General features: G+C 47.3%; 11 protein-coding genes across 11 annotated transcripts; 5 read left to right on the top strand and 6 right to left on the bottom strand.

The window, feature by feature from the left end:
* Positions 1-1,219: 1,219 nt before the first annotated feature.
* On the top strand, positions 1,220-1,620 carry N7487_006416 (uncharacterized protein; the record flags this gene model as incomplete). Its single annotated transcript, XM_056874163.1, has 2 exons — positions 1,220-1,512; positions 1,593-1,620. 2 exons carry the CDS (start codon positions 1,220-1,222, stop codon positions 1,618-1,620), a joined length of 321 nt encoding a protein of 106 aa, XP_056731883.1.
* A 323-nt stretch (positions 1,621-1,943) lies between these two features.
* On the bottom strand, positions 1,944-3,806 carry N7487_006417 (uncharacterized protein; the record flags this gene model as incomplete). The annotated part of the gene is made up of 8 exons (XM_056874164.1): positions 1,944-2,270; positions 2,338-2,422; positions 2,483-2,652; positions 2,711-3,217; positions 3,285-3,366; positions 3,422-3,497; positions 3,548-3,680; positions 3,762-3,806. The coding sequence occupies 8 exons, from the start codon at positions 3,804-3,806 to the stop codon at positions 1,944-1,946; spliced, it is 1,425 nt and encodes a 474-aa protein (XP_056731884.1).
* Positions 3,807-4,535: 729 nt separating this feature from the next.
* Positions 4,536-6,271, top strand: N7487_006418 (tRNA-ribosyltransferase family protein; the record flags this gene model as incomplete). The annotated part of the gene is made up of 8 exons (XM_056874165.1): positions 4,536-4,685; positions 4,767-5,017; positions 5,085-5,168; positions 5,227-5,547; positions 5,603-5,660; positions 5,712-5,789; positions 5,840-6,027; positions 6,079-6,271. The coding sequence occupies 8 exons, from the start codon at positions 4,536-4,538 to the stop codon at positions 6,269-6,271; spliced, it is 1,323 nt and encodes a 440-aa protein (XP_056731885.1).
* Positions 6,272-6,882: 611 nt separating this feature from the next.
* N7487_006419 (thymidylate synthase) lies at positions 6,883-7,893 on the top strand (the record flags this gene model as incomplete). Its single annotated transcript, XM_056874166.1, has 1 exon — positions 6,883-7,893. The coding sequence occupies one exon, from the start codon at positions 6,883-6,885 to the stop codon at positions 7,891-7,893; it is 1,011 nt and encodes a 336-aa protein (XP_056731886.1).
* A 262-nt stretch (positions 7,894-8,155) lies between these two features.
* Positions 8,156-9,121, bottom strand: N7487_006420 (AN1-type zinc finger protein; the record flags this gene model as incomplete). Its single annotated transcript, XM_056874167.1, has 1 exon — positions 8,156-9,121. One exon carries the CDS (start codon positions 9,119-9,121, stop codon positions 8,156-8,158), a length of 966 nt encoding a protein of 321 aa, XP_056731887.1.
* A 2,635-nt stretch (positions 9,122-11,756) lies between these two features.
* N7487_006421 (uncharacterized protein) lies at positions 11,757-12,794 on the top strand (the record flags this gene model as incomplete). The annotated part of the gene is made up of 2 exons (XM_056874168.1): positions 11,757-11,899; positions 11,954-12,794. 2 exons carry the CDS (start codon positions 11,757-11,759, stop codon positions 12,792-12,794), a joined length of 984 nt encoding a protein of 327 aa, XP_056731888.1.
* A 1,236-nt stretch (positions 12,795-14,030) lies between these two features.
* Positions 14,031-14,972, bottom strand: N7487_006422 (uncharacterized protein; the record flags this gene model as incomplete). Its single annotated transcript, XM_056874169.1, has 1 exon — positions 14,031-14,972. The coding sequence occupies one exon, from the start codon at positions 14,970-14,972 to the stop codon at positions 14,031-14,033; it is 942 nt and encodes a 313-aa protein (XP_056731889.1).
* Positions 14,973-15,706: 734 nt separating this feature from the next.
* On the bottom strand, positions 15,707-16,480 carry N7487_006423 (uncharacterized protein; the record flags this gene model as incomplete). Its single annotated transcript, XM_056874170.1, has 1 exon — positions 15,707-16,480. The coding sequence occupies one exon, from the start codon at positions 16,478-16,480 to the stop codon at positions 15,707-15,709; it is 774 nt and encodes a 257-aa protein (XP_056731890.1).
* An 809-nt stretch (positions 16,481-17,289) lies between these two features.
* On the bottom strand, positions 17,290-18,792 carry N7487_006424 (uncharacterized protein; the record flags this gene model as incomplete). Its single annotated transcript, XM_056874171.1, has 2 exons — positions 17,290-18,272; positions 18,363-18,792. The coding sequence occupies 2 exons, from the start codon at positions 18,790-18,792 to the stop codon at positions 17,290-17,292; spliced, it is 1,413 nt and encodes a 470-aa protein (XP_056731891.1).
* An 829-nt stretch (positions 18,793-19,621) lies between these two features.
* Positions 19,622-20,742, bottom strand: N7487_006425 (uncharacterized protein; the record flags this gene model as incomplete). Its single annotated transcript, XM_056874172.1, has 3 exons — positions 19,622-19,661; positions 19,712-20,251; positions 20,303-20,742. 3 exons carry the CDS (start codon positions 20,740-20,742, stop codon positions 19,622-19,624), a joined length of 1,020 nt encoding a protein of 339 aa, XP_056731892.1.
* A 502-nt stretch (positions 20,743-21,244) lies between these two features.
* N7487_006426 (uncharacterized protein) lies at positions 21,245-23,060 on the top strand (the record flags this gene model as incomplete). The annotated part of the gene is made up of 2 exons (XM_056874173.1): positions 21,245-21,300; positions 21,374-23,060. 2 exons carry the CDS (start codon positions 21,245-21,247, stop codon positions 23,058-23,060), a joined length of 1,743 nt encoding a protein of 580 aa, XP_056731893.1.
* Positions 23,061-23,401: the final 341 nt, after the last annotated feature.

Consider the following 23,401-nt stretch of genomic DNA (forward strand, 5'->3'; position numbering starts at 1 on the left):
TCGATATGTTCTGTGTTGTTTTATCTTTTCCTTGGTTCAGATCGGGTGTATGTACCTGATAGAGGGAGTTCCTTCGGTATCTGTTGTTTTTTGTTATGCTGTGTTGGATTTTGAAAGTTCGGGCACGGAACTGGACCGGGTTATCTATTATATTGGTATCACATATGATGGCACTGGGCTTGGGACTGTAATGGTTGGGGTTTTGGTTTCTATCAGATTGTTCTCCTTTGTTTCCTATTATACGATTACAGAATATCTATCGACAGAGCTTTTTATGTGTGAATTCTTCCTTTCCCTTTCATTATTTTTTTTTTTTTTTTGACCAATGACGGGCATACTAATGAATCCATGGTCCATGATCACCGACTGGAAAAAAACTCGTCCTTTTCTAGAAAAAGGTGTTGTACATGTCTACCCTCGTTTGAGGTGTTGTTGATCATCGAGTTCTTGCCGCATTGGCCTCCCGCCCGAACTTACACATCCGCGGCTCGCACAGCGTTGGCCATGTGTCTACGGAGTAGCCAAACATTAATTTCCGATGCATAGCGGCCGAGTTGGGCAGCATTCCAAATGAGCGATATTAAAATGAATCAAATACATTGTATTAAAACCCCGATTATTAATATTACTTGTCGTTGCAAAGTATGTATTTCTACAAATGTTCTTTGTACTCCGTAGACTCGACGTTGGATGTTGGTCGGTTACTTTGGAGTGAACCATGGAACGCTGAACTCTAATAACTAGCAACTTTAATTGTCTATTTTAACCAACCCATTTGCTGACCTCAGATGGCCTCGATGTGCTAGGCAAACATCCAAGAATAGATCTTCTCGGTAATTAGAGCCAGCATTATATTTGGTATATCACCACTTAGAATTGCACATTATACAAACCCTCGCCCGAGGCGTGATCGCCAAGACTGCTTGATGTGGTCACATATTTATACTCAGCCTTTTTCGGGCGGTGGCTATGTCGAGCGATTTATACGAGACAGCAAGTGAAAACCATGCCACTTAAGAGGCCATATATTTTCAATGCTAGGCAGAAACCAAAGATTTGGTAATGGAAGACTATATAAATTAATTATTCCATCACCATAGCCAACCCATCGACAACCTACCTCAAACCAAGCATTTTTCTAAAATACCCAAGAAATATAAAGCAAAACTGTTATCTGTTCTGCCCTGCTCTAGACAGGCCCTTCCACCCAAATACCACTATGTGTTTTGGCTCATCGCGTAGAGATGCATATGACTCTCCGCCCCCACGGCCTGTATCCTACGGCTATGATGCCTCCAGTCAGCACACACATAACAAGAACTACGAAGCATCTAAAAAGCAAAGGGGGCGTCGCGCATATCATAGCGGTGCTCCTATTGTCGGAGGCGGAGATGGTGGAGGAGGGTATGGAGGAGGACATAGTGGAGGGGGTGGAGGACATGGTGGCGGTCATGGTGGCGGAGACGGTGGAGGAGGTGGAGGAGGAGGAGATGGTGGAGGTGGGGGTGGCGGGTGCGGCTAGATCTAGAGGGTGTGGAATGTTTTTATTAATTAATTAGCTGTAAGTTATTGATTAAGTCATATATGTATAGGACCCAGGCGGATCTGGAATGTGATTGAAATTTGAAATTCTATGCAAGGGGACACCAGAGACTCCGCCGACATGTAGAATACAGATCTAAACCTTGCACTTCACTGCGTGTGTTGTTCATGTAGACAGTGCACATGTGGAGCTGAAGTTATCTATTTGCTGTCCGTACTGCGTACTGAGTAAAAATGATCGAGAATTCATAATTTGTCATTAAAATTAATTACCTATACTTCAGGTATCTATCTGTTTTATGACGCAGATGTATGTCCCAACTTCATATACGACGTGTCCACCTTGCAGCTCGTAAGCCGAGTCCTATCAACCTTCACCACGACCCTCCAGCCCTACCGATCTAATACGCAAAACTCTTTCCATTTCTTGCCCCGTCTCCACGGCTATTACGCCACCCGTAGTAGAGCCTCAATAGAATGCAGCCGGCTGTCACAAATAGAAGCAATGCTGCATTTGTCCAATGGCCGGTTGGATATCCGATCTTTGCTTCGTCGCTTTTGTAGATCCAGACACCGACGATCTGGCCTGGGGCACCGAATGAGATGTTGAGTGCGATTGCGAGTCCTGCGCCGGCTGTTGAGCTGATATTGGAGGATAGCCAGCCTAGTAGTGGTGGGATACAGGCGAAGGCGCCACTGGCCGCGACTATGAGGCATCCATAGCGGCTCTGAGGTTCGGATTAGATGACGATTCTCATTGGATTACTGGGTGCTTCATATGATTGGGTCACTTACTAGATATGCACTAGCGGGGAGAACAGCGGAGGCAAGGAAGCCCATTGCCCCGATGAAAGAGAATATGGCCGAATGGAGACCACGGCTTAAAATTAAGGGTTTCAGGTTAGTGATTTGGTATGCTTCAAAATACAAGAGAATTTACCTGTTGAAGTAGTCGGCAGACCAGGCCACTGCTATAGTCACAACATAGGCCACCGCGTAAGGAGGCACGGTCATCAGCTGAGCACGGAGATCAGAGTATCCCAGACCAGCAGTGATGGCAGGCGTGAAAAGGGAAAGACTTGAGAATGGTGTTGAGATGCCGAAGTATACCTTTTAGCTAATTAGTCTTGCAGAAATTTGACAAGAGAAAAAGGCACAGACAACATACCGCATAATGAGCATATAATCTCCAATCCGTCAGCGTAGCCTTAGCATCCTCCCAAGACATAGCTTGAGCAGAACCCTTAGATCCTTCCAAGACCAATCTCTGCGCAGCAAGCTCCTTCTCCTCGGCGGTAAGCCAGTTAGCAGTCTCCGGGTAATCTGGCAACACGAACCAGACCAAAACGGCGGATGCGCACGATGGGGCGCCCTCAATGATAAACAGCCACCTCCAAGCAGAAAGTCCATGAACGCCATTCATATGTCCCACGCCAAAGGCAATAGCACCACCGAATGCGCCAGCTAGTGTTGCCGAGGCGAGAATCAAAGCCACACGAATGGATCGCTCGGAGTTGCGATACCAGAATGTAAGGTAGTATACGAAGCCGGGGAAGAGGCCAGCTTCCATTACGCCAAGGAGGAATCGGAGTCCTGTTACTTGAGCGTAGTTGTGGACGCCGCCGAGACCCATTGTTGTTGCACCCCAGGAGAGCATGAGGAAAGCGATCCAGCGCTGGTGTTTGTTAGTGGAATTGTAATGGTTGGGAATGGGTGATGTGTATGGATTGGTTTAGACATACACTAGGACGGAGCTTCTTCAGGAAGTAGTTTGATGGGACTTCGAACAGTGCATAAGCTATCAGGAATACCATGAGTGCAATCCTTTTTGTAAGTCAGCGCTTTAAATTGTCGTGGTTAATTAAAAGCTGCGACTCACGTGAACTGATACGAAGTCATATTAGTTTCCGAGAGAAGATCATTGTGAGTATCCGAATTCAAAATTTTGGCATTTCCTAGATGCTTTAGCTTCAATTCTATCCGACATTGAGGACGGGAAATATACCGATGTTAGAGCGATCGAGATAACAAAGCAAGTAAATTGCAGCGCACAAGGGAACGATACGTAGATCTTGTTTCCAGACCAAGGCCTTTTCGCGTGCGTTGAGAGCATCGTCGACAACGTCGGGGCTGGCAAGCTGCGCTACCGTCAGTCCTCTTAAGCTCGCACACCGCAACACTGGTAAGTTCTATCACAAGGGGGAAGGAGAGAAACATACCTCTGAAGCTTGTTCAACATCTTGCATGTATTTTTCCGTTGCCATATTTACAAGGTTTTGCCAAGCAACCTTGGAAATACACAAAAGAGTTGTGTCAGGAACAAGAAAAGCAGAAAGGACCACAGTCCTTTTTTTCGCTTTCTTTTTTTCCCCTGTGTGATTTAGCTTCCCCGGGGGCTTTGTCCCCCGCACTAGGGCGACTCGGCATTCCTCCGACACCTCACCGGCATTGGGGTATTGGGGATATCTAATTCCGGGAATAGATCTGGTGTTTGAAATGTGTTAGTCTCCCAGTCTAAATCCACACTTCATACATGTTTAGGTGAGATTTGGTTGCCGTCTCTTGTTTTCCCCTAGATCGGGGGTTTCCCCGGATCTCCACATCTAGATCCCAGGGACATCGGGGATGTCAAAAAGGGGTCAACACAAAGAGTATAGGTAGCGACAAGGCTATCATTAACATTTCAAATATTTAATAATATTTTTTGCAAGTAGTTTGCAGGCATTGATTAGTTTTTTTGGGGAGCAACATGATTCATTGGTAATATCGAGTCTCAACTGAGGCGAAAATACCCTCAACATGAAACCATCGAGCATTTCAGGACTTCACATACACAAATAATTTCAAATATATCCAAATTAAGTATTTATAGAGGGCGGGTTGCCAGGTGTTGTATAAAAGCAAAACTGAGCCTCAGAGTGCAAACCAGACAAACAGCTTATCAGATAAAAGTGTTCCTGATCGCATCGCAAACACTCAAATCACCCCTCCCCATGCTATGCCAACGTTTGCTAGCCAGGCGCCTCGGTAAAACATCATATTCGAGTCCATCCATATCAATCGCAACTATGTCGACCACTACCGCCCCCACCCACAAATCGATGCCCTCCGCATTAACCTTCGATCGTCACGCCAAATGCTCGGTACGTCCTTGTGGCATGACAGCCATTGAAAACTTATTGTAACATATATCTGATACGTGTTATGTGTTATGGTATAAATAGACAACTAAGGCCCGTGCGAGTACCCTCCACCTGCCCCATGGCTCCGTGCCTCTGCCGATCTTCATGCCCGTCGCGACACAGGCCTCTCTCAAGGGCTTAACATACGACCAGCTGCGAGAGACAGGATGCATGCTGTGCTTGAATAATACATATCACTTGGGTCTGAAGCCTGGTCAGGCGGTACTAGATGCAGTCGGCGGAGCGCACAAGTTACAAGGCTGGGATCGGAATCTCTTAACCGATAGTGGGGGGTAAGATATACTATTCTCCTGTCGCACATCGATAGTATGTTACTAACCGGGTATTTTTGTCACTCAGTTTCCAGATGGTGTCGCTTCTTGAGTTGGCGACGGTCACAGAGGAAGGAGTGCGATTCCTTAGCCCGCACGATGGCTCCCCAATGTAGGTGGCTTCGCAATAAACCTTGTAGCCGAGCATCCAAAATGCTGACTTTTACCAGGCTACTGACTCCCGAACACTCCATTTCTCTCCAAAATTCCATCGGATCCGATATTATTATGCAATTAGACGATGTGATTGCAACCACTTCGCCAGATCATGCTCGCATCAAGGAGGCTATGGATCGGTCTGTACGATGGCTAGATCGGTGCATTGAGGAGCATAAATATCCCGAGCGACAAAACCTCTTTTGTATCATCCAAGGTGGTCTGGATCTCGAATTGCGAAAGCAGTGCTGTGAGGAGATGGTAGCACGAGATACTCCAGGAATTGCCATTGGAGGTCTATCTGGTGGTGAGGCGAAGGAGGAGTTCTGCAAAGTGTATGTGCTTCTACTCTCGCCAAAAAGAAGTACCAAAGAAACTGACGGACCAAAGAGTGGATACATGTACTGAAATTCTCCCGGAACATAAACCCAGATACGTGATGGGCGTGGTATGTCTTACCAAATTGGTTTTTTTGCCTTAACTGATCACAAAAAAATAGGGATACCCCGAGGATATTGTTGTAGCAGTGGCTCTCGGTGCAGATATGTTTGATTGTGTCTGGCCGACACGGACAGCGGTATGACTCAACAAACCCTCTAGTTTCGTTCTTGCACTGACCCCAGCTAGCGTTTTGGTGACGCTATCGTCTCCTCTGGAACACTGAAGCTAAGCCATAAATCGTTCGCCGAAGACTTCGGTCCAGTTGAGGAGGGCTGTACCTGCACTTGCTGTCGTCCAACTGACCAAGGTGGTCTTGGGCTCACACGAGCATACATGCACCACATTACAGCCAAAGAGACCGTCGGCGCTCATCTGTAAGTGAGCACTAGCCATAATATCTTGCTTCGGTTCTAATAATTCTACAGTTTGACCATCCACAATGTCCATTATATGTTGACTTTGATGGGCAAAATCCGACAAGCCATTATTGAAGACCAATACCCGGCTTTCCTTCGCAAGTTCTTCTCTGATATCTATGGAGGCGATAAATCGAAGTTCCCTGAGTGGGCGGTAGGTGCTCTGCGGGGAGTTAATGTGGACTTGTTGGCAGATTCATGACGCTATGATCACTGTTTGATCAAATGGGAAGTGTATTGAAGAAAAAGATAACGAGAGATTTTACTTCATGACACAGAAAAGCGGGTGCATCCATTCCAAAGTTCCAGCGGCGTTAAGTTGACTGAATAGAGTGTATCCCATCAATATTTACTGAAAATAAGACATGAGTTACCTATTCCTGAACTATTATTATTGTTGCACCAACCTATATTCAAAAGTAATGCTGGAAATACTATATACAGTATCTATAGTGGTTTGTTGAAATCTTATATGTGGGTTTCGAAGGGGTTCGTTCCTCTGTATGTTAGTATCAAACTGAATACTTAAGGGAAGAATACTATTATTTCATGCAAATACTGTGTGTCAAGTAACCCAGCGCATGTTAATGTTTATAACAGCGAACTAGAAGTTGATTGGATAATTTTCGAACAAGTTGGTTCGAGCACTATAAAATACGGAATAGACACGTGACCACGTGTCGCGTCGACGCGATCCACCGATCTCCAGGATCCCCCCTCTCAATCGTCCACTTGACACACTGAGTGGCTCTCTACCGTCCAGTATCAATATACAGCCTGGTATCCCCATTCCTCGCTAGTTCAATCTACACCATGACTCAAGACCAAGTCGCCGCAGCCCCTGTGGCATCCTCGCCGCCACACGACCCCTCGCACGAAGAGCACCAATATCTTAACTTGATACGCACAATCCTCTCCGAAGGCGAGCACAGGCCCGACCGGACTGGTACTGGCACGCAATCAATTTTTGCACCACCGCAGTTACGCTTCTCTCTCTCGAAGCCGAACCCAGAAGGCGGCGAGCCAATCCCCGTCTTGCCCCTCCTCACCACGAAGCGAGTCTTCCTACGCGCCGTGCTCGCCGAACTTCTTTGGTTCATCTCTGGCTGCACCTCCTCTCTCCCACTCTCCGAAGCCGGGATTAAGATTTGGGACGGAAATGGAAGCCGCGAGTTCCTAGATAAATCCGGCCTCGGCCACCGCGAAGAAGGTGACCTAGGACCCGTGTATGGATTCCAGTGGCGGCACTTTGGCGCCGAGTACGTCGACGCCAAGACGGATTACACCGGCCAGGGTGTCGACCAGCTCAAAGATGTTGTGCACAAGCTCATCCACAACCCCTTCGATCGCCGCATTATCATGAGCGCGTGGAACCCCGCCGATCTGAAAAAGATGGCTCTGCCCCCGTGCCATATGTTTGCCCAGTTTTACGTCTCGTTCCCCCCTGGTATGAAACTTGATGAAAAGACTGGCCGTCCATCAGAAAAGGGTACCCTATCATGCGTGCTGTACCAGCGCTCTTGTGATATGGGTCTCGGCGTGCCCTTCAATATCGCGTCCTATGCTCTCCTCACTCATATCCTTGCACATGCTGCGGATCTTCATCCCGGAACTCTCATTCACACTATGGGTGATGCCCATGTCTATCTTGACCACATCGATGCACTTAATGAGCAGCTTCTTCGCGAACCAACGGAGTTCCCTGAGCTGCGTATTAAGCGTGATGACCGGGGCAGCGCGGTCGTTGATGGCTGGAAGGAGGATGAGTTTGAGGTCATTGGGTACAAGCCTCACAAGATCATCAAAATGAAGATGAGCGTTTAAATTATATAGATTTTCTGGTTTCCAGTTTGTCGGCACTGTTCGAGTTACGATGTTTGTATGATACCAAATTCTGTGCTGTATGACACAGGCCTTATATTTTGAGACAAAAAAATAGAAATGCATTCGAACTCCGAGTCTACATGTACAGAAAATCAACCCATGCATTGGAGCAAAACATGCTTCCAGGTGTATCAGGCTGTGTATATGCTTCGAAAAGCAAAAAGCAACAAAAAAATTATCAAACGGAGAGCAAGTAAATGCATCAAGCGCCTCCGAGAACAGCCCCAGCGCCGCGTAGCAACACAATCGTGTCACCCTGCTTTACCTTCCCAGCACCAATAGCCTCCGAGAATTCGAGGAACTCTCCAGACTCAACATGAAAGACCCGCAACTTCGAATCCTCCCCATCAACCCGATTATTCAAATTCTGAACCCGCAACTTCTTCGCCGCATCGTCAAGTACACGCCCAACCTTCCACCTCGAATCAAAGAAGAAATCTCCAGCCGGCGGCTCCGCAGCCTGCGTCTCCGCCGTACCAACAGTATGCAAATACAGCCTCTTATCCGCAGGAATCGAAGCATCTCCCTTAGCCGATCGCTTGAGGCCATTAACAGCAACCGCACGCGCAGCCGGACTATTCGGTTTAGGCTTCAACTTAGGTAGAGCCGGTAGTAGGGTCCCATTGGTAGCGGCGTTCTGCTTATCGCGGCCCCAGGTGCGCACGCGCGCGAACATAGACTTGATTGTATCATTCGACGAAGCGGCGTTGCGCTGGCGTGCGCCCAGCGGGGTAATCTTGGCGCAGTCGTGTTCCTCACGGAGACGGTGTTTCAGGCAGTATTGGTGGTTGCACTGGGGGCAGCGCACAGCGGGGTCTTTGAGGGTGTTTATGAGGGTTTTGCATTGGGTGTGGGCGCATTGGTCGGTATTGTAGATGGATGGCTTTTCGGGGGCTTTGCGGTTTTCCTGGCTGGTGTTGTTTGTTCCGTTGCGGCGACGGGCCCATTCGCCTTCGCGGGGACACTGGTGCGCGGTTTCGGTTCGGTGGTCTAGACAGTATGTGCTGCGGCAGGATTCGCAACGGAAGGGGAGGAAATCTAGTTGTCCGCAGTATTCGTATTGACAGTGCCGACCTATGGATTCTAGGTCTGTGTCGGCCATTTGCGTGAAGGTTTCGTTTGGGTCGCGGGAGGGGCTGCGCCCTTTGGACACGGTTATAGGAGGCATAATTGTGCTTGGTCTTTGGACTTGAGAGTATGACACAGGAAAAGGAGAATGCGTGGGATAAATTAGAGATTCGAGTATGCGATCTGATAGAACGCGCTGGCAACAATCGCCATGTGACTAATGTGGAGAAGGTTCTGGGCTTATCTAAATGCGGAGTTAGCGTTCGGAGTTAGTCTACGGAATGAGTGAACATATCCACGGTTCTCCAACTGTGGAAGACCTCAGGTACCTAACAGATATTATGGGTAAGTCACGAACTACGTGATTTAAAGGACACTATAACATAGTGAGATAATAACTCTAAGTTCCATCGGTCTCTGAATAGAAATTCACACGGCTCTACAATCACAGATGAAAATCTCAAATGATTTTTTTGGGTTGCAATCACTCTATCTGTATGTCAGGGTTCCCATGTAGTCATTCAAATCCTCGCCTTTGATAAATGCCAAATTCCAAAGGGGATACTCCCAGTCTTCCCAACCCCTATTTCTTTGCAAGACCTTCTTGACAGAGCACCACCTTCCTCAGTCAACGATATAGCTGTCAAAGGCATATCAGTCAGTAAAACCATAGAAACTAGGCTATTGGTGCCCCACTACCATCTCTTTTGCTGATGATCCCAAATAATTCTCTGGAGCCCTTGGTCTGTGTGGTATAACCCTCAGGAAACGCATTCCCCAAACAAGTATCTCTAATAAGCAATCACATCTAACCTTTCATATACATCGTTGATCAGGTAATTTCTTACAGTCCAAAGTCGTGAGCAGTTTGTGAAACTGCTCACGATATCCCAAAAGGCTAGATTAGTCCAACCTCATATGCTGTACAAAGGTGAGAACGAAGGTATAGGCAATAGGGCCAGCGTCACATAGTAGTAATAAATTTTACCCCAAACTACTGAAAGAGAATCTGCTTAGACATCACTGTAAGGTATTCTGCTCTGGTTCAACTTGACTGTCAAATGATTAATTTCAGATATGGACCGAGGTCGCTCGAGAATAGAGTGCTCAAGAGGCCGGTACTAGAACACAATACGTACTGCGGCACTTAGACAAGCAATACCGAATGAGTTTATATTATTTTTGCTGGGCAAAATAAATATGAGTGATTCCTAGCTGTCCCTCTATTTTCAATTCTCTACTTCTAGTGGAATGTCGGTCCTATGCCCGTGGGTAAGCAAACAAGTATCTGATAACAATCTATAAACGACGCCAACCAAATGCCTTAGTAAGAGATGCACTGCCTCTCAACTCACGGGTTAGGTATACAACGTATATTGTAGTAGAAACGGGCTATGAGTCAGAAACCCAGTGACACATCACCCTAAACCCCGCGGTGTCGGTACTCTCAAAGTGGAACTGTTGAGGAATTCCTATTGGATCCACTTGCTGGTGTATTGGTGCCCAGTGATGCGCACACAGAAATATCACTCGAAATCGATCTTTAATGCCCAAATCTTGACTTGTATCCCGACAATATTTGGCGTATCATACTATCTGCGGGTATAGTCTGGGTAACATGGGATGTGGTACTTATAGTCAATGATAACAGCCATAATACCATGGAGCGAAAGGGCCTATGCACAAGTGGAAGTGTAATCTCATGCATATTCCTCTGCATTCTTATCTGTCGATGTCCGGCTATTGGAGAAACATGGACGAAGCTTTTGTCGGAGTATTTTTATGCCTTCATGCAGTCAGTATTTCCAGGTCTGTTTTTCCTAAATTTTTAATTTGCGATTTGGCCCTTTTTAAGTACAGTACATAGAAATGGGGACATACCCGGTTGCTTTCATAGCCAATCAGCCCTCTTTCTTATATCTCTCCACATAGTCATGTACATTACTCGTATTAGCGAAGCTGTACTAGTGAGGGACAGATGCAGATCGGAAACCATATCTCTGTTTACTGCCTGATTTTGAAGGCGAAGAGTAACCCCACTCTGCAGAAGTCGGTGAAAAGAAGGGTGGGAAAACTCATCAAATAATATAGAGTAAGGAAATAATGTTGAGATCGGGGGAATGCGGGGAGGAACCATACATCAATCCATTTCAGGCAAGCATACGCGTTGTCCTGGACATCGTATTCCTCAAGAAGTAGTCCAATACAACTCCAAACTTCTAGAAACTCGTCCCTGAGTTAATCAGGTCGATCACGGCGCGGCGACTGCACCAATCACCGGCCCGTATCAACCACCGGCCGCCGGCCCGGTTGACACTGTGATTGGTTCGCTTGGCCGACGCGTTGTCTTTTTGAGCCGGCGATCTATAAATGTCGATGGTGCTTGATTTCTCGATAAGATGTTGGCATTACATTATAGAAAGAGTGCTGGGTATATATCTACGGAGGGGGTTTCTTCTTCTATTCACTCTCTTCCTCTCCCTCCTTTTATTTACCAGTGCACCCTAAGTCGCGCAGCCCTAACCCGTTCCATTGATCAACATTTGATCCACAGTAAGTTGTCTCATGGAATGCCCCGCGTTGGATTTATTTGATCTAACAGTACCAGTCCAGTTATATTGCAGCTTTACCGAATCTTTCCCGGACGTGTCTCTACGGCACGAATTCAACAGACTGCCAGACGGTCACGAACAGATTATGATAGCATTGCCTGCTTAAACCATACATTATAAGCCATGACACAGCAAATCCAAGAGCAGGCCATGCCATTTGGTATCCATCACACCAAAAGCCGGATGGCAGAACTATTGGCGGCCGATGTAGTCGTTGCTGCAGGATCAGCAACATTGATAACGCCTGCGGTGATGATCTTTGACAGGTAAGCCAAGTCGGATTCCAATCTTATCACCATATACTGACCAGTATCGCCTAGACTCGTCGTCGAGAAATCATTCTACAACCAACCTCTCTTCCCGGCATTCCGCAGACACCTCTGGTTCTCCCTCACACAACCTGCAACTTTCTTAACATCACGACCCAGTCTACTTGTCTGGTCCCTTTACACCGCAACCTTCGCTACAGCCAATGCCTCAGAGACCATCCTGAGCAAGTGGTACCCGAAGATCGATCATGCTATCGCTGGCATGACCACCTTCGCTTCAACATTCATAGTCAATTCCTCAGTGGGAATCTGGAAGGATGTCAAATTCGCCCAATTATTCGGTCACAGCAACACCTCTGTGCCAGCCACAAACAACACAACCTCACCAAGCCCAACTCCAACTCAAACTCCCACCTCTGCCTCTGCCGCTACCTCTGTCTCTACCTCTACCTCTACCTCCAATACAACTTCAGCCCCTAAAACAGCCCGCTCAATCGGCCGCACTCGAATCCCAGTAGCAACATACTCAGCCTTCCTCGTCCGGGATGCTCTCACAATCTTTGGCTCCTTCAGCCTCCCCGCCATGGTCTCGGCATCAATCCCGGACTCTATCGCCTCTCAAGAATACCTCAAGATCCTGATTGCGCAGCTCGCTATCCCAGCCTCTATCCAACTCATCAGCACACCAATCCACCTACTCGGTCTGGATCTATATAACCGGCCACAGGTGATGCCGACCAAAGAACGAATCAGTCGTGTCAGTCGCGACTGGATTGGCGCGTCACTGCTCCGCATGTGTCGTATTATCCCCGCTTTCGGAATTGGCGGCTTCGTCAACACAGAGGGCCGGCTTTACTTGCATGATCAAGTTGGTGGTCGAAAGGGATCTTGAGATTTCTTTTGGACTTATAAATTATAAATATACAGATACAGCTATAGATATAGCTATAGATACATAGACAAATATACCCTTTCTTTTTTTTCTCACTTCAATTGTTCGTCTTGTGTGTGCCTTATCCGCTATCTCCCCCACTCCCGACATCACCGGCCCGGTTGTAGGCGCTTCAACTCGGATCGGCAAAGGACACAAACGTGAATTTTGGACTTTTTCGTTCGAGTTTTTTTTTCTTCGGGATTTTTTCGGTTGGAAAATGAAAATGACGTTATTGGGGCTGAGTTTGTTAATATCGGGCTGGAGATACATCGCTCGCCTAGAAGAGGGCAATTTCGGTTGGAACTATACTGCCGATTTGACTACATGGCGTAAAATGGTGTGTGGAAACCAGGTTAAAAAGGACCTTTGGAGAAAAATTCAAGTTACTTATTCCTGAACAATTAGACCTTGGGACTACAAACTATCGCATTTCGTAACACGTAGTTATTTGTCTATACTCGCTTAACAAAGAAACAAGGCAAAGATGGCTAAATTATTGGAAAAATAACATCCATGGATGTCTTCCAAGGTGATTAGCTCATTTCCAATGTTTTTTTATCTTACAGTATACTCCATAGCAGCAAATTCCTAGACCAACCTATTGTTAATTTACGCAATGTATAAACGGCCTAGGCCCTACAGAAAGACGACCAGTCTTGCATATGCCAGAATGTACCTCCCCAAACATCTACGCTCAGCGATGACTTTTCCAAAGTCGTAGAAATTTATTTTTACCAGAAGGCTCGGCATGTTTCAAAAGTAGTCTCAGAGCGATGAGACTATGGCATTTCGATATGTCTATCTCTGCTGGATGAAGATAAATTCTAGTTTTTCCCGGGCTTGCGCCGGGGGCATTCCAGCATGGTCGAAAATACATTCGCTTTCCATGCAGCCAATTTGTTCGCTTTCGCTCATTCAGAGGAATGACTCAATGTAGGCGGGGCAGCGCGGGGTATTCCATGGCGAATTACCGATTTAGCTAAGCCTCAGTCTCAGCGAGGAGGTCAAAGCTTGAGCGACAGGCGCGAAGCGAATGCTGGCCGTTGCGTCGCTATTGGCGACAGTCGAGTGAGACCACTTCAGATAGTGATCGCCCCACGCACAGCAAGGTGATATCGCAATATCGTGGGATGGACCAAGTTGGTCATTTGGCTTGGTAGAGGACCTTTCAGAGAGGTAGAAACACACCCAAGCTCATCGAACGTCACTGTCGATGGCTTCAGTTCCAGACGTGCGGCCTTTGGATCCCGAGCTGGTAGCTAAAGAGTCTGCATGGCTGAAATCGTGCAAGGCACGGCTCGGATCCACGAAAGACGGGTACTGCCCGCCGCCAGTAGTAAAAGACGAAGATCTCCACATGTGCTGGTGGGCGATATTGACCAGCTTGCCGAGGACTGCAATCTCGAGTTTCAGTTTGATGCTGTACAGCGTGGCCTTGAGGGTCGTTTGGTAGATATAGTAGTTCCTAAACTCGATAATCATCAACGCGATATCCATGAGGATACAAGCCACGTTGACGGCGAGCAGCTGCAAGATAGTCTTGCGACTAACATGGTCCTGATTCAAGCGCAGCATGCGATTTGTCTCCCACATGTACAACCCAGAGATGATAACCTCCTGCACGCAGAAGCCCGTCAGCTGTAGCTTCTCCATGACATCGTACCCCGCAACCGAGGCAGCAGAGCTGGAGAAGTTGGCCGCGTATGTGAGCACGGTTGTGGGTATGTGCAGCAGGAAAATGTTTGAGATGATCATAGTTCTCACCATGCGCAGTACGCGCAAGTTCTGGATCACCAGGTGGAGGCGCGAATATAGCACGAACGACTGGCCGGTTACCATAGTCCACCAGCCGATTGTTAACAGCGTGACGGGCACCCAAGTTGCAGTTGTGAGACCAAAAAATTTGATCAAGTAGCCGACCGAATATGGGAGAATTCCAACGCTGGCTACCAGCATACTCCAGAAATAGGGGCCTTCATAGCGTTTGAAGGTTAGGAAGATGAGCACGACTAGCTCGATCACGTTGTACCATGCGACTCCAACAAATGTTGCGATCGTGATACGGACACCAATACTGTTGCCTGTGTAGCTGCCGGTAATCCAGTTCCCTGGACTGGAATTGCTGAGTGAGGACATGACCTCATTGGGAAGATCTGATATGTTGAGAAGAAGAGAAAACACACGGACCGTGACGTGTTTAATTTTTTTTCTTAGTGGCGCGGGGTTTCCCCTAATTTATTGGAGGCTGGTTTCCGCGCCCCGGTCCTTGGCCCCCGAAGGGGTGCCAAGTGAGCCAAATGTAATAGTCGCCTGAATGTATTGTAAAGAAGATCAACAATTCGTCCACAAGGTATTATAATATGACCCACTTGCCGCGTTTCCTTTGATGATGCGAGGGGTGACAATTAATATTGTATACGAGATACTGTATTTTGCTTGGGTTCTCGGTCTATTTTTTTAAGCCGAGGCTGAGACTATGTTGTAGATTCGTATTTTTATACGGTGTACGAGTACAACTTTCCCAGTTATAGATGTCAGCACAGGTTCAGATGTAGAGGAACATTTGATCACGTGTAAATAGCCTTATTAAATGCTTGGTGAGTGCTTATTACATGCCCAGGTGCTTATGTGCTTATACGATGCTTGTTATACGCGGTAATTAGACGTTCCCGAGGTTACTGATTAAATACCAAAAGTACCCAAAATGTAAGCATGAATGTGACGGATGTCAAAGATGAAGACCAAAAACAGGGTCATGTTAGTCGACGGTGGTAGGAAGACGCTAGGTAAAAAAGAAACCTTTAAAGTATACAAGAAAGCACGCGAATCGTGAAAATCACGTAGTATTTACCCAAACGATATCAACCACCTTATATATCCCATCTGCGCACGCCATCATTCAAAACATCTGCGTTCAAGTTATCATTCAAGGCGCCTTCATCCCAAAAGTCTTCTTGAACAAAGCCTCTCGCCCAGAACCACTCGTCAAAATCGAAGTTCAAGTCCAAAGCCTCCGCAACATTTCCTACCTGCTGCTCTGCCGACTCTTCCTTTGAACCCTCAACGGATGCCACAGGACTCCCTGCCGTTATTTCTGACGTCCAGAGTTCTGTCGCCGGATCAACCATCCCAGATCCAATGGTGATGGGATACTGAACCTCCCTCTCTGTCTTGCCCTCACTTACCTCCCTCTCAAACTCTCTCATGTACGCGCCTAGTGTAAGCCCCATCGTCCTCTTGAACACACGGCAAAGATAACTCGGCGTTACACCGACCTCTTGTGCTAACTCCTTCAGGCCTCGCTTCACTGTCTGATCATGATCATCCCGCTTAGTCCGCAAAAGCGCTAGAACCCTTGTGACAACCTCCTCCCTCTCTCCAACGAAGCTCGCATTATCTGGTTGACATCTCTTGCATGGCCGGTAGCCATCGCATCGCGCTTGGTCTTCTGTGTCGTAAAATACAACATTGGCTCTTCGAGCAAGGCGTGCGGGACAGGTCGGGCGGCAGTAGATCTTGGTAGATTTGACGCCGTAGAGAAAGGAAGAGTGGGAGGAAGGAGTGCGGTGTGTGAGGGCGCGCCAACGAGCATGGGAAGTTTGGAACTGATCGGGACCCACCGATGTCGAAGGTTGTGCTTGCATAATGAGAGGACTATATTTTTACATCGGAATATAGGGACATAGGATGACGTTAGTAGGTTTTCCCCCTTGGAATACTTCGAAGGTTAACTCTCCGGGACCTCGGGGCTTCCCGAGATTGCGGAGGTGGCGCATTCTAAGGTTTGCCATGGAGACTCACCGCCCGGGGGGGAACAGGTCTCTTCCCTGCGATCATCAATATTATTATTATAGATGTTTCGAGGTCCAAATTCACCTATTGGTAGGTTGGGATCTACAAGAACATCAGCAACTTTTAAGATATCTAATTATAGACTCTCGGCCGAGCGCTATACCTACTCTGGCCTTGGTGCAGCGGCCCACCAGTACCTTACATGATTATTGATAGGTACGGCCCAGGACAGCTATGATACTCTAAGGAGGCTTATCGTGGCGGGAGTATAGGTGCTTATTGGATGGATTAAGGATCCCAGCCCAAGGCCAACCTGGGCTAGAACAGATGCTAAGCCATGTATGCTCTACGCTCAGAAATCTCAAATGGAGAGCGGGTGGTTTGGTTTGCCAATATGCATCTGAAGCAGTTTTGACGTGATTTTATTCATCTCGTACTGTGAAGAAGAGGAAGAGGAAGGTGCTGTACTATTTCACTCATATTCACATATAAGAAGGTTATTGGTGAATATTGGCAAGATAGGGACCATCATGATGATCAAGGGAAACAGTCTCGGAAACGTGTTGCATTAAACATTTGTCCCAGTATATGAGAGTCATGACTGATCTAATACATTGTTACGAGCCTTTTATGGTCTTTGAGGCCACGAAACCCTAGAATTTTACCACTTTATTCTCCAATCTCTCCCCTTCACTTTGATCCTGACCCATAGAAAAGACAAAAGAGCGCCCACATAGCTGAGTCCAGCAAAAAGAGCGACTCCCCAATACTTTTCTTTCCCTGTGCCCTCCACCGCATCTAAAAGACCCCCGGCAATGGGGATACTTGCCAGTACTCCAAATGATACCACCGTAAAACAGCTCGCATAATATCGCCCATATTCTTGAGTTTCGCAAAGCTGGCCCAGGCATATTGGTGTCAAGCTAACATTTGAACCGCTGCAGAACCCAAACAGTAGGATAAAGACTACCAGTAATGCGTAGGAATCGAGGCCTGGTGCGAGGATATCTGGTAACCAAAAACCTAGAACTGATACTGTGCAGAAAAACAACGAGACAATCATGGTATTGTATCGGCCAAATCGATCCGCCATGTCGCCCGCCACGTATCGGCCAACGCACGAAGCAGCATTGAGAATCGCGAGAAGCTGGTATGCAAATGCCGACGATCCCGTCAGGGCCTCCTCGTCAGACAGATCCTGTCGATCGATATAGTACCGTGGTATGTAAGTAATCGGGATAAAGTATGCCAAATCCGTCAAAAGGACCCCGGTGGTTGTGAGTGCCATGGCTCCTGTTCCATCCAGGAAGATTTTATAATCTGGCAATGTATCTCGCCAAGTTGTTTCGGCTCCTTTTCGGGGAGGAATTCTGCTTCGGCAAAATGCCACGCTGGTAGCGCAGAGTACAAGAAGCACAAATCCGAGGATTCGGATCGACCATCCCCAGCCAACTTGAGGGAGGAGTGATTGTATCATCAGGGGAAAGAGAACACCACCAAAACCACCCCCTATGAATGCTATACCACTGGCGAGACCGCGACGCTCCATGAACCAATGAGCGACGGAGCCCATTGATGGGGTCAAGAGAAGAGATGAGCCGATGCCGGTCATAATAGAGAATGACAAGAAGATCTGGTAATATTCTATATCACCATTAGCAATCGAACATGTATATCGGCAAAGTGTACGAGCACGGACAATTGCATGTGGTATTAAATGAGAACCGATCTTACCTGTGGAGACACTGAGAGTGAAAATGCCAACTAGCGTGCAAATAGTCCCGGCGACCATCAGTGCACGCGGGCCCATGGCATCAAAGGTCGGTCCAATTTGTACTCCGCAGACCCAGTTTACGAAGGCGTAGACTGAGAATATCCAGCCAAGAGTAGACGAAGAAGCCTCCGGTAATATCACTTTAGATATAACGACCTCGAACACACCAGATGTGTTGTAGATACCCAGTGACGAGGTCAAGCCACACCACGCACCCAATACCACCAACCAAGCATCACGACCACCCTCGGGATAGGTAATTTCGATGTTGAGAGGTGCTAGATCGGCTATTGCGGGGATATGCGGCGATAGTTTTTCAACATCGGAGGTAGAAGAGTACTCGTTGCCAGTGAGTGTCTCTTTTTTATACGAGGCGTCCGAAGCATCCATCGTGGATGGACTATGCTTGGAAACTGGTGCCATCGTCTCTGGGTGGTTCATTTTTCAAGTCTTGGAATCATCTGTAAATATTAAGGGGAGAATGCAATTGCTTGATACCAGTAAGCTGCAGTCTTTGCAAGTTTTTTTTGGTAATTTTCTTTTCTATGTCTTCCACGGGGATAACGGCAGAGGCAATGAACAAGAATTTGATTAAAGAGCGCGCAACGAAACAAATAAAGCATAATATACCTTTCTGGTATGTCCTGGATGTGTCCAATCAATGGTAGGAAATAAAACCGAACACATAGTGACCAATTAGAACAAAAGACTGAAGGTGTACTCAAAGTGGCCAATTATCAGTCCGCTCGGGTTAGGCACAACGAGATCGGTTTAGTTCTAAATGCGATTTTATGCGACACCCACTCCACTTCGTGGTAGATACACAGCACGGTGAAGTCTCTAGGGCTCTCAGATACCCAAAGAATTAGCATTTGTGCTTCCCTAAACAAGTAGTTAACTATATATTAACTACGTAGGTCGTTCGTTAGAGATCCTCTTCCGAATCGCCTTGGTGTATTCTAAAATTGACCAATTAACAGTGAGTTACCTAAACTATGTACTCATAGTAGCCAATTAAAACGACGTGTAGGCTTTGTAATGTATTCAAAGTGGCCAATCAGTAAGTCACGCGAGAGTTCCCGGGTGGGTACTTATATATCAGGTGCAATTTGAATAAATCTACTCGGTATAAAGCTTTCATGTTGATGGTATAGTATGCTACACTGAACAAAAGCACAACATCGTAGATCAATATAAATTAGAAGAGGCTCTGCTAGACCTAGAGTGGCGGAGTATCACCAAACACGCTGTCCATCATCCTAAAATAATATTAGCAACAAGTTGACATGGATTACAAGTACAAACTCACCCAGCAGGATACCGCGATCCAGGGATCTCAGTCCGCGCGATCAACTCTCGGATATCTTGCAGCTCCGCATCTGTCAAATGAAGAAAGACGGACTGGATATTCTCATCAAGATTCTTGGTAGATCTTGTTCCGGGAATAGGGATGATGTCAGAGCCCTGAGCAAGAAGCCATGCGATAGCAACCTGGGCAGGAGTACTGCCGTGGTTATTGGCAATATCTTTCAGCCCTTGGACTAGTTCAAGGATCTTCGGGAAGTGTTCCTGCGCGTACTTGGGCAGCTTGCGGCGGAAATCATTTTCGGGAATATCAGAGAACGATTGAATTTGTCCAGTCAAGAGACCTCGGCCAACGGGGCTGTATGCAACAACAGTGATACCAAGTTCACGGCAGGTAGCCAGAAGATCGGTGGAGGACGATTCAATGTTCAAGGTGAACGCACTGTATTCCACCTGGTACGCGGCAATGGGGTGAACGGCATGGGCACGGCGCAAAGTTGCGGCTGAACATTCAGACAATCCAAGATGCTTGATTTTGCCTTGGCTGATAGTTTATCAGTTCTCGGGCCTCTTAAACCAATGGGGTGTGACTTACTTCTTCAACTCAACCATAGCCTCGATAGTCTTCTCAATGGGTGTCACGCCATCTACCCGATGACAGTAGTAAAGATCAATAGTCTCAACTCCAAGTTTCTTCAGACTATTCTCACAAGCAGTCTTGACATACTCTGGGTCAGAGCGGACTGTTTGACCACCTGTGGCGGCGTCGTATTGAATAGCAAACTTGGTAGCCAGGAAGATATCATCGCGATTTCCTGACCTCTTCACCCACTCCCCCACTGCGTCCTCGCTGTCAAAGTACATGTCGGCTGTATCCCAGAATCGCGCACCGATCGAATGGGCATGCTCGAGGAAAGCTACCTTGTCTTCGAGGGAACCGGCAAATCCATAGACACTACCGAGGCTCATGAGTCCGAGACCAATTGCGGGGACTTGAGGGCCATTACGGCCAAGGGATCTAGTTGGAAGAGACATAGCTGAAATGATAAAGAGATCCCAGATGAGAAGAAGTGAGCAATATAATTGGAATATTGCAAGGGAAAAAAGACAAACCAGGAATCAGCGGGGCTTTTTATATTTGTACACGTAGCACAAAAAGTCTCCTCAATCCTAATTTCCAATGATCATTGAGTCTATCCACAGGCTGAGTGCATTAGAATGGACGTCATTCACAGCCCTGAAGCGATATACTTTCCAAGGTTAATTGCTCAAGTGGAGACCGTTTAATACCTTTTAGCCAATCAAAATACATTAAAACCGAGCGCACCAATCCTATATTGGCGTAGTTAAGGATTAACTCCGATCAGTTCCACTCCGTGTAACCCGATCCATGCCAAGCACACCACCGCCCATTGGTACGTTTGGCATGGGTTCCAAGGTTATCCACAATTGATATTTCTTGTTCGTAGCTGACCCCACCTGTGTTGTGTTTCAGCCAGCCGAGATTGCATTGTTGCCTTATTCCTCAACGGCAGATATGCACGGACAAGTCCCATTCCGCAAAAAGTCCAAAACAGGCTGCAAAACCTGCAAGTAAGTATTTGCCCATGCTCATTTTAGCTCTGCCTAATTGGGTTAAGGATCCGCCGGGTCAAATGTGATGAAGGCCGACCAGCTTGCCGACGCTGTGTATCAACCAGCCGAGTCTGCGACGGCTATGGAATTTGGGGGGAGGCGGAACTCCATATGGGCAGCCACAGAGCAGCCAGGCTCTATCAGTTTACTGCACACCAGTTCCAGCTGGCAACCTCGGCCACGAGGAACAGCTGTGCTTCGACTGGCTGATCAAACGAACTGCAAGGAAGTTCGCTGGTTTATTTCCTTCCGACTTCTGGGAGTCCTTAATTTTTCAAGCTAGCGCTCAAGAACCCGCCGCGCGCCATGCTGTCATTGCCTTGGCCTCTACGCATCGGTTCCAGCAGCGATATGTCACCGGGCTAAATAAATATGATGTGGAGCGTTTCACTCTGCAGCAATATAACAAGGCAATTCAACATCTACGCACCAATACAACCAACAATAGCTATTCTCTCCGGGTAGCGCTGATTACATGCATGCTCTTTATCACTCTAGAATACATGCGCGGACAGTATCAAATGGGGTGTGCACATCTCCAATATGGCATGAAGCTTCTCTCCGATATATCCGCAACACGTTCTCCATCATCCATGGTGCCGACCATTGTACCCCCCGAAGAAGATTTCGCCTACAACGCCCTAGTCGACGCCTATTCCCGACTAGGTATTCAATCAGCCATGTTCGGTCATGTGCATTCACACATGTATCTTGTAACAGCAGACCCGCAAACCGCTAGTCTCCCTTATGCATTCACCTCCCTCCTAGAAGCAAGACGCAGCCTAGACGACCTCTTGAACAGAGTCCACTGCCTAAAAAACCATTACCACAACCACCACACATCCCAGACCCCAACCGGCAACCAACAAATGCTCAACACACAAAGCAAAATCCTCGCAGACCTATTCCTCTGGCGTAAAACATACACTGTCTCGGTCGCACACCTCGAAACCAACAAGTTATCAGGGAAAGACCAAACCGGGTACCTCCTCCTTCGGGTGCATCACGAAATGGCCACAATGATGGCGTCAGCCTGCCTCTTGCCAGACGAAGCGGAATCCGAGCTGATCTTCGACGGCTTCGTGGAGAACTTCATCAGGATAATGACTGGCTTCCTCGATATATGGAAAAGCTGGTCAGCAACAGCATTCCACGGAAATGATCTCTCTAAGATAGCCAGCGCATCCGACGAGGTGAAAGACACCTTCCAGAACTTCAAGGAGGTGTCAGACATGAATACGATCCTAGAAGCTTCTCTACTAGACCTTCTTGAAAAATCCTCCATAGTCAACTACTATATGCAGTCACTGGACTGTACTAGGAACGGGTTCACCGTTGAGATGGGGTACATCCCGCCTGTATATTACACGGCTATCAAGTGCCGTGTTCCGCGGATCCGACGGCAGGCTGTGAGGGCGTTAAGGGCTGCGCCGCATCGGGAAGGCCTGTGGAATGGATCGCTTTTGGCGGACGTTGTGGAGGAGATTATTAAGGTTGAAGAGGGGGGCTTTTATGCTGGCGATGTCTCCGTCAATTCGTCTGTCGGGTATATTCTGCCTCGGAATGAGGATTTGCTTGTGCCAAAGGTGCCGGCCGAGGCGAGGGTCTCGGATGTTAGGGTTCTTCTGCCGGTTGATGTTGGGGGGCATACTTATGTTACTTATCGGAGGAGGAGTGGGGGTGAGTGGGTGACTTTTAAGCAGAAGATTGGCACGTAGGTATGTAGGTAGCAGTAACTACGTATTAGGTTTTTAAGTAGTCAGATGAAAATCTGTGAATGCTGAGTGTATACTTAATAATTTTCAAATCATGATCTGGTTACACTGAGCACCCCGACTCAGGTTGTGCTTTACTAAGTACTTGAGACTGCGCTGAATATCCATGCGCTTCAATATTTTATTGTTTGATTCGGAAATTCGCAACGAACTGTCCGGGTCAGAGGGTTAAATCCGATGTATATGGCATGCGGTAGTCCTCTCTTTCGATCATAATCTTCTTTCATTGTTTATTGTACAATTTTTATGTCACAGCCGAACGGCCATGGGTCGTAATTTCGTAA

This window comes from Penicillium crustosum (assembly GCF_028827405.1).
Source record: "Penicillium crustosum strain IBT 35664 chromosome Unknown utg000002l_segment0_segment0, whole genome shotgun sequence".
Taxonomy (NCBI): domain Eukaryota; kingdom Fungi; phylum Ascomycota; class Eurotiomycetes; order Eurotiales; family Aspergillaceae; genus Penicillium; species Penicillium crustosum.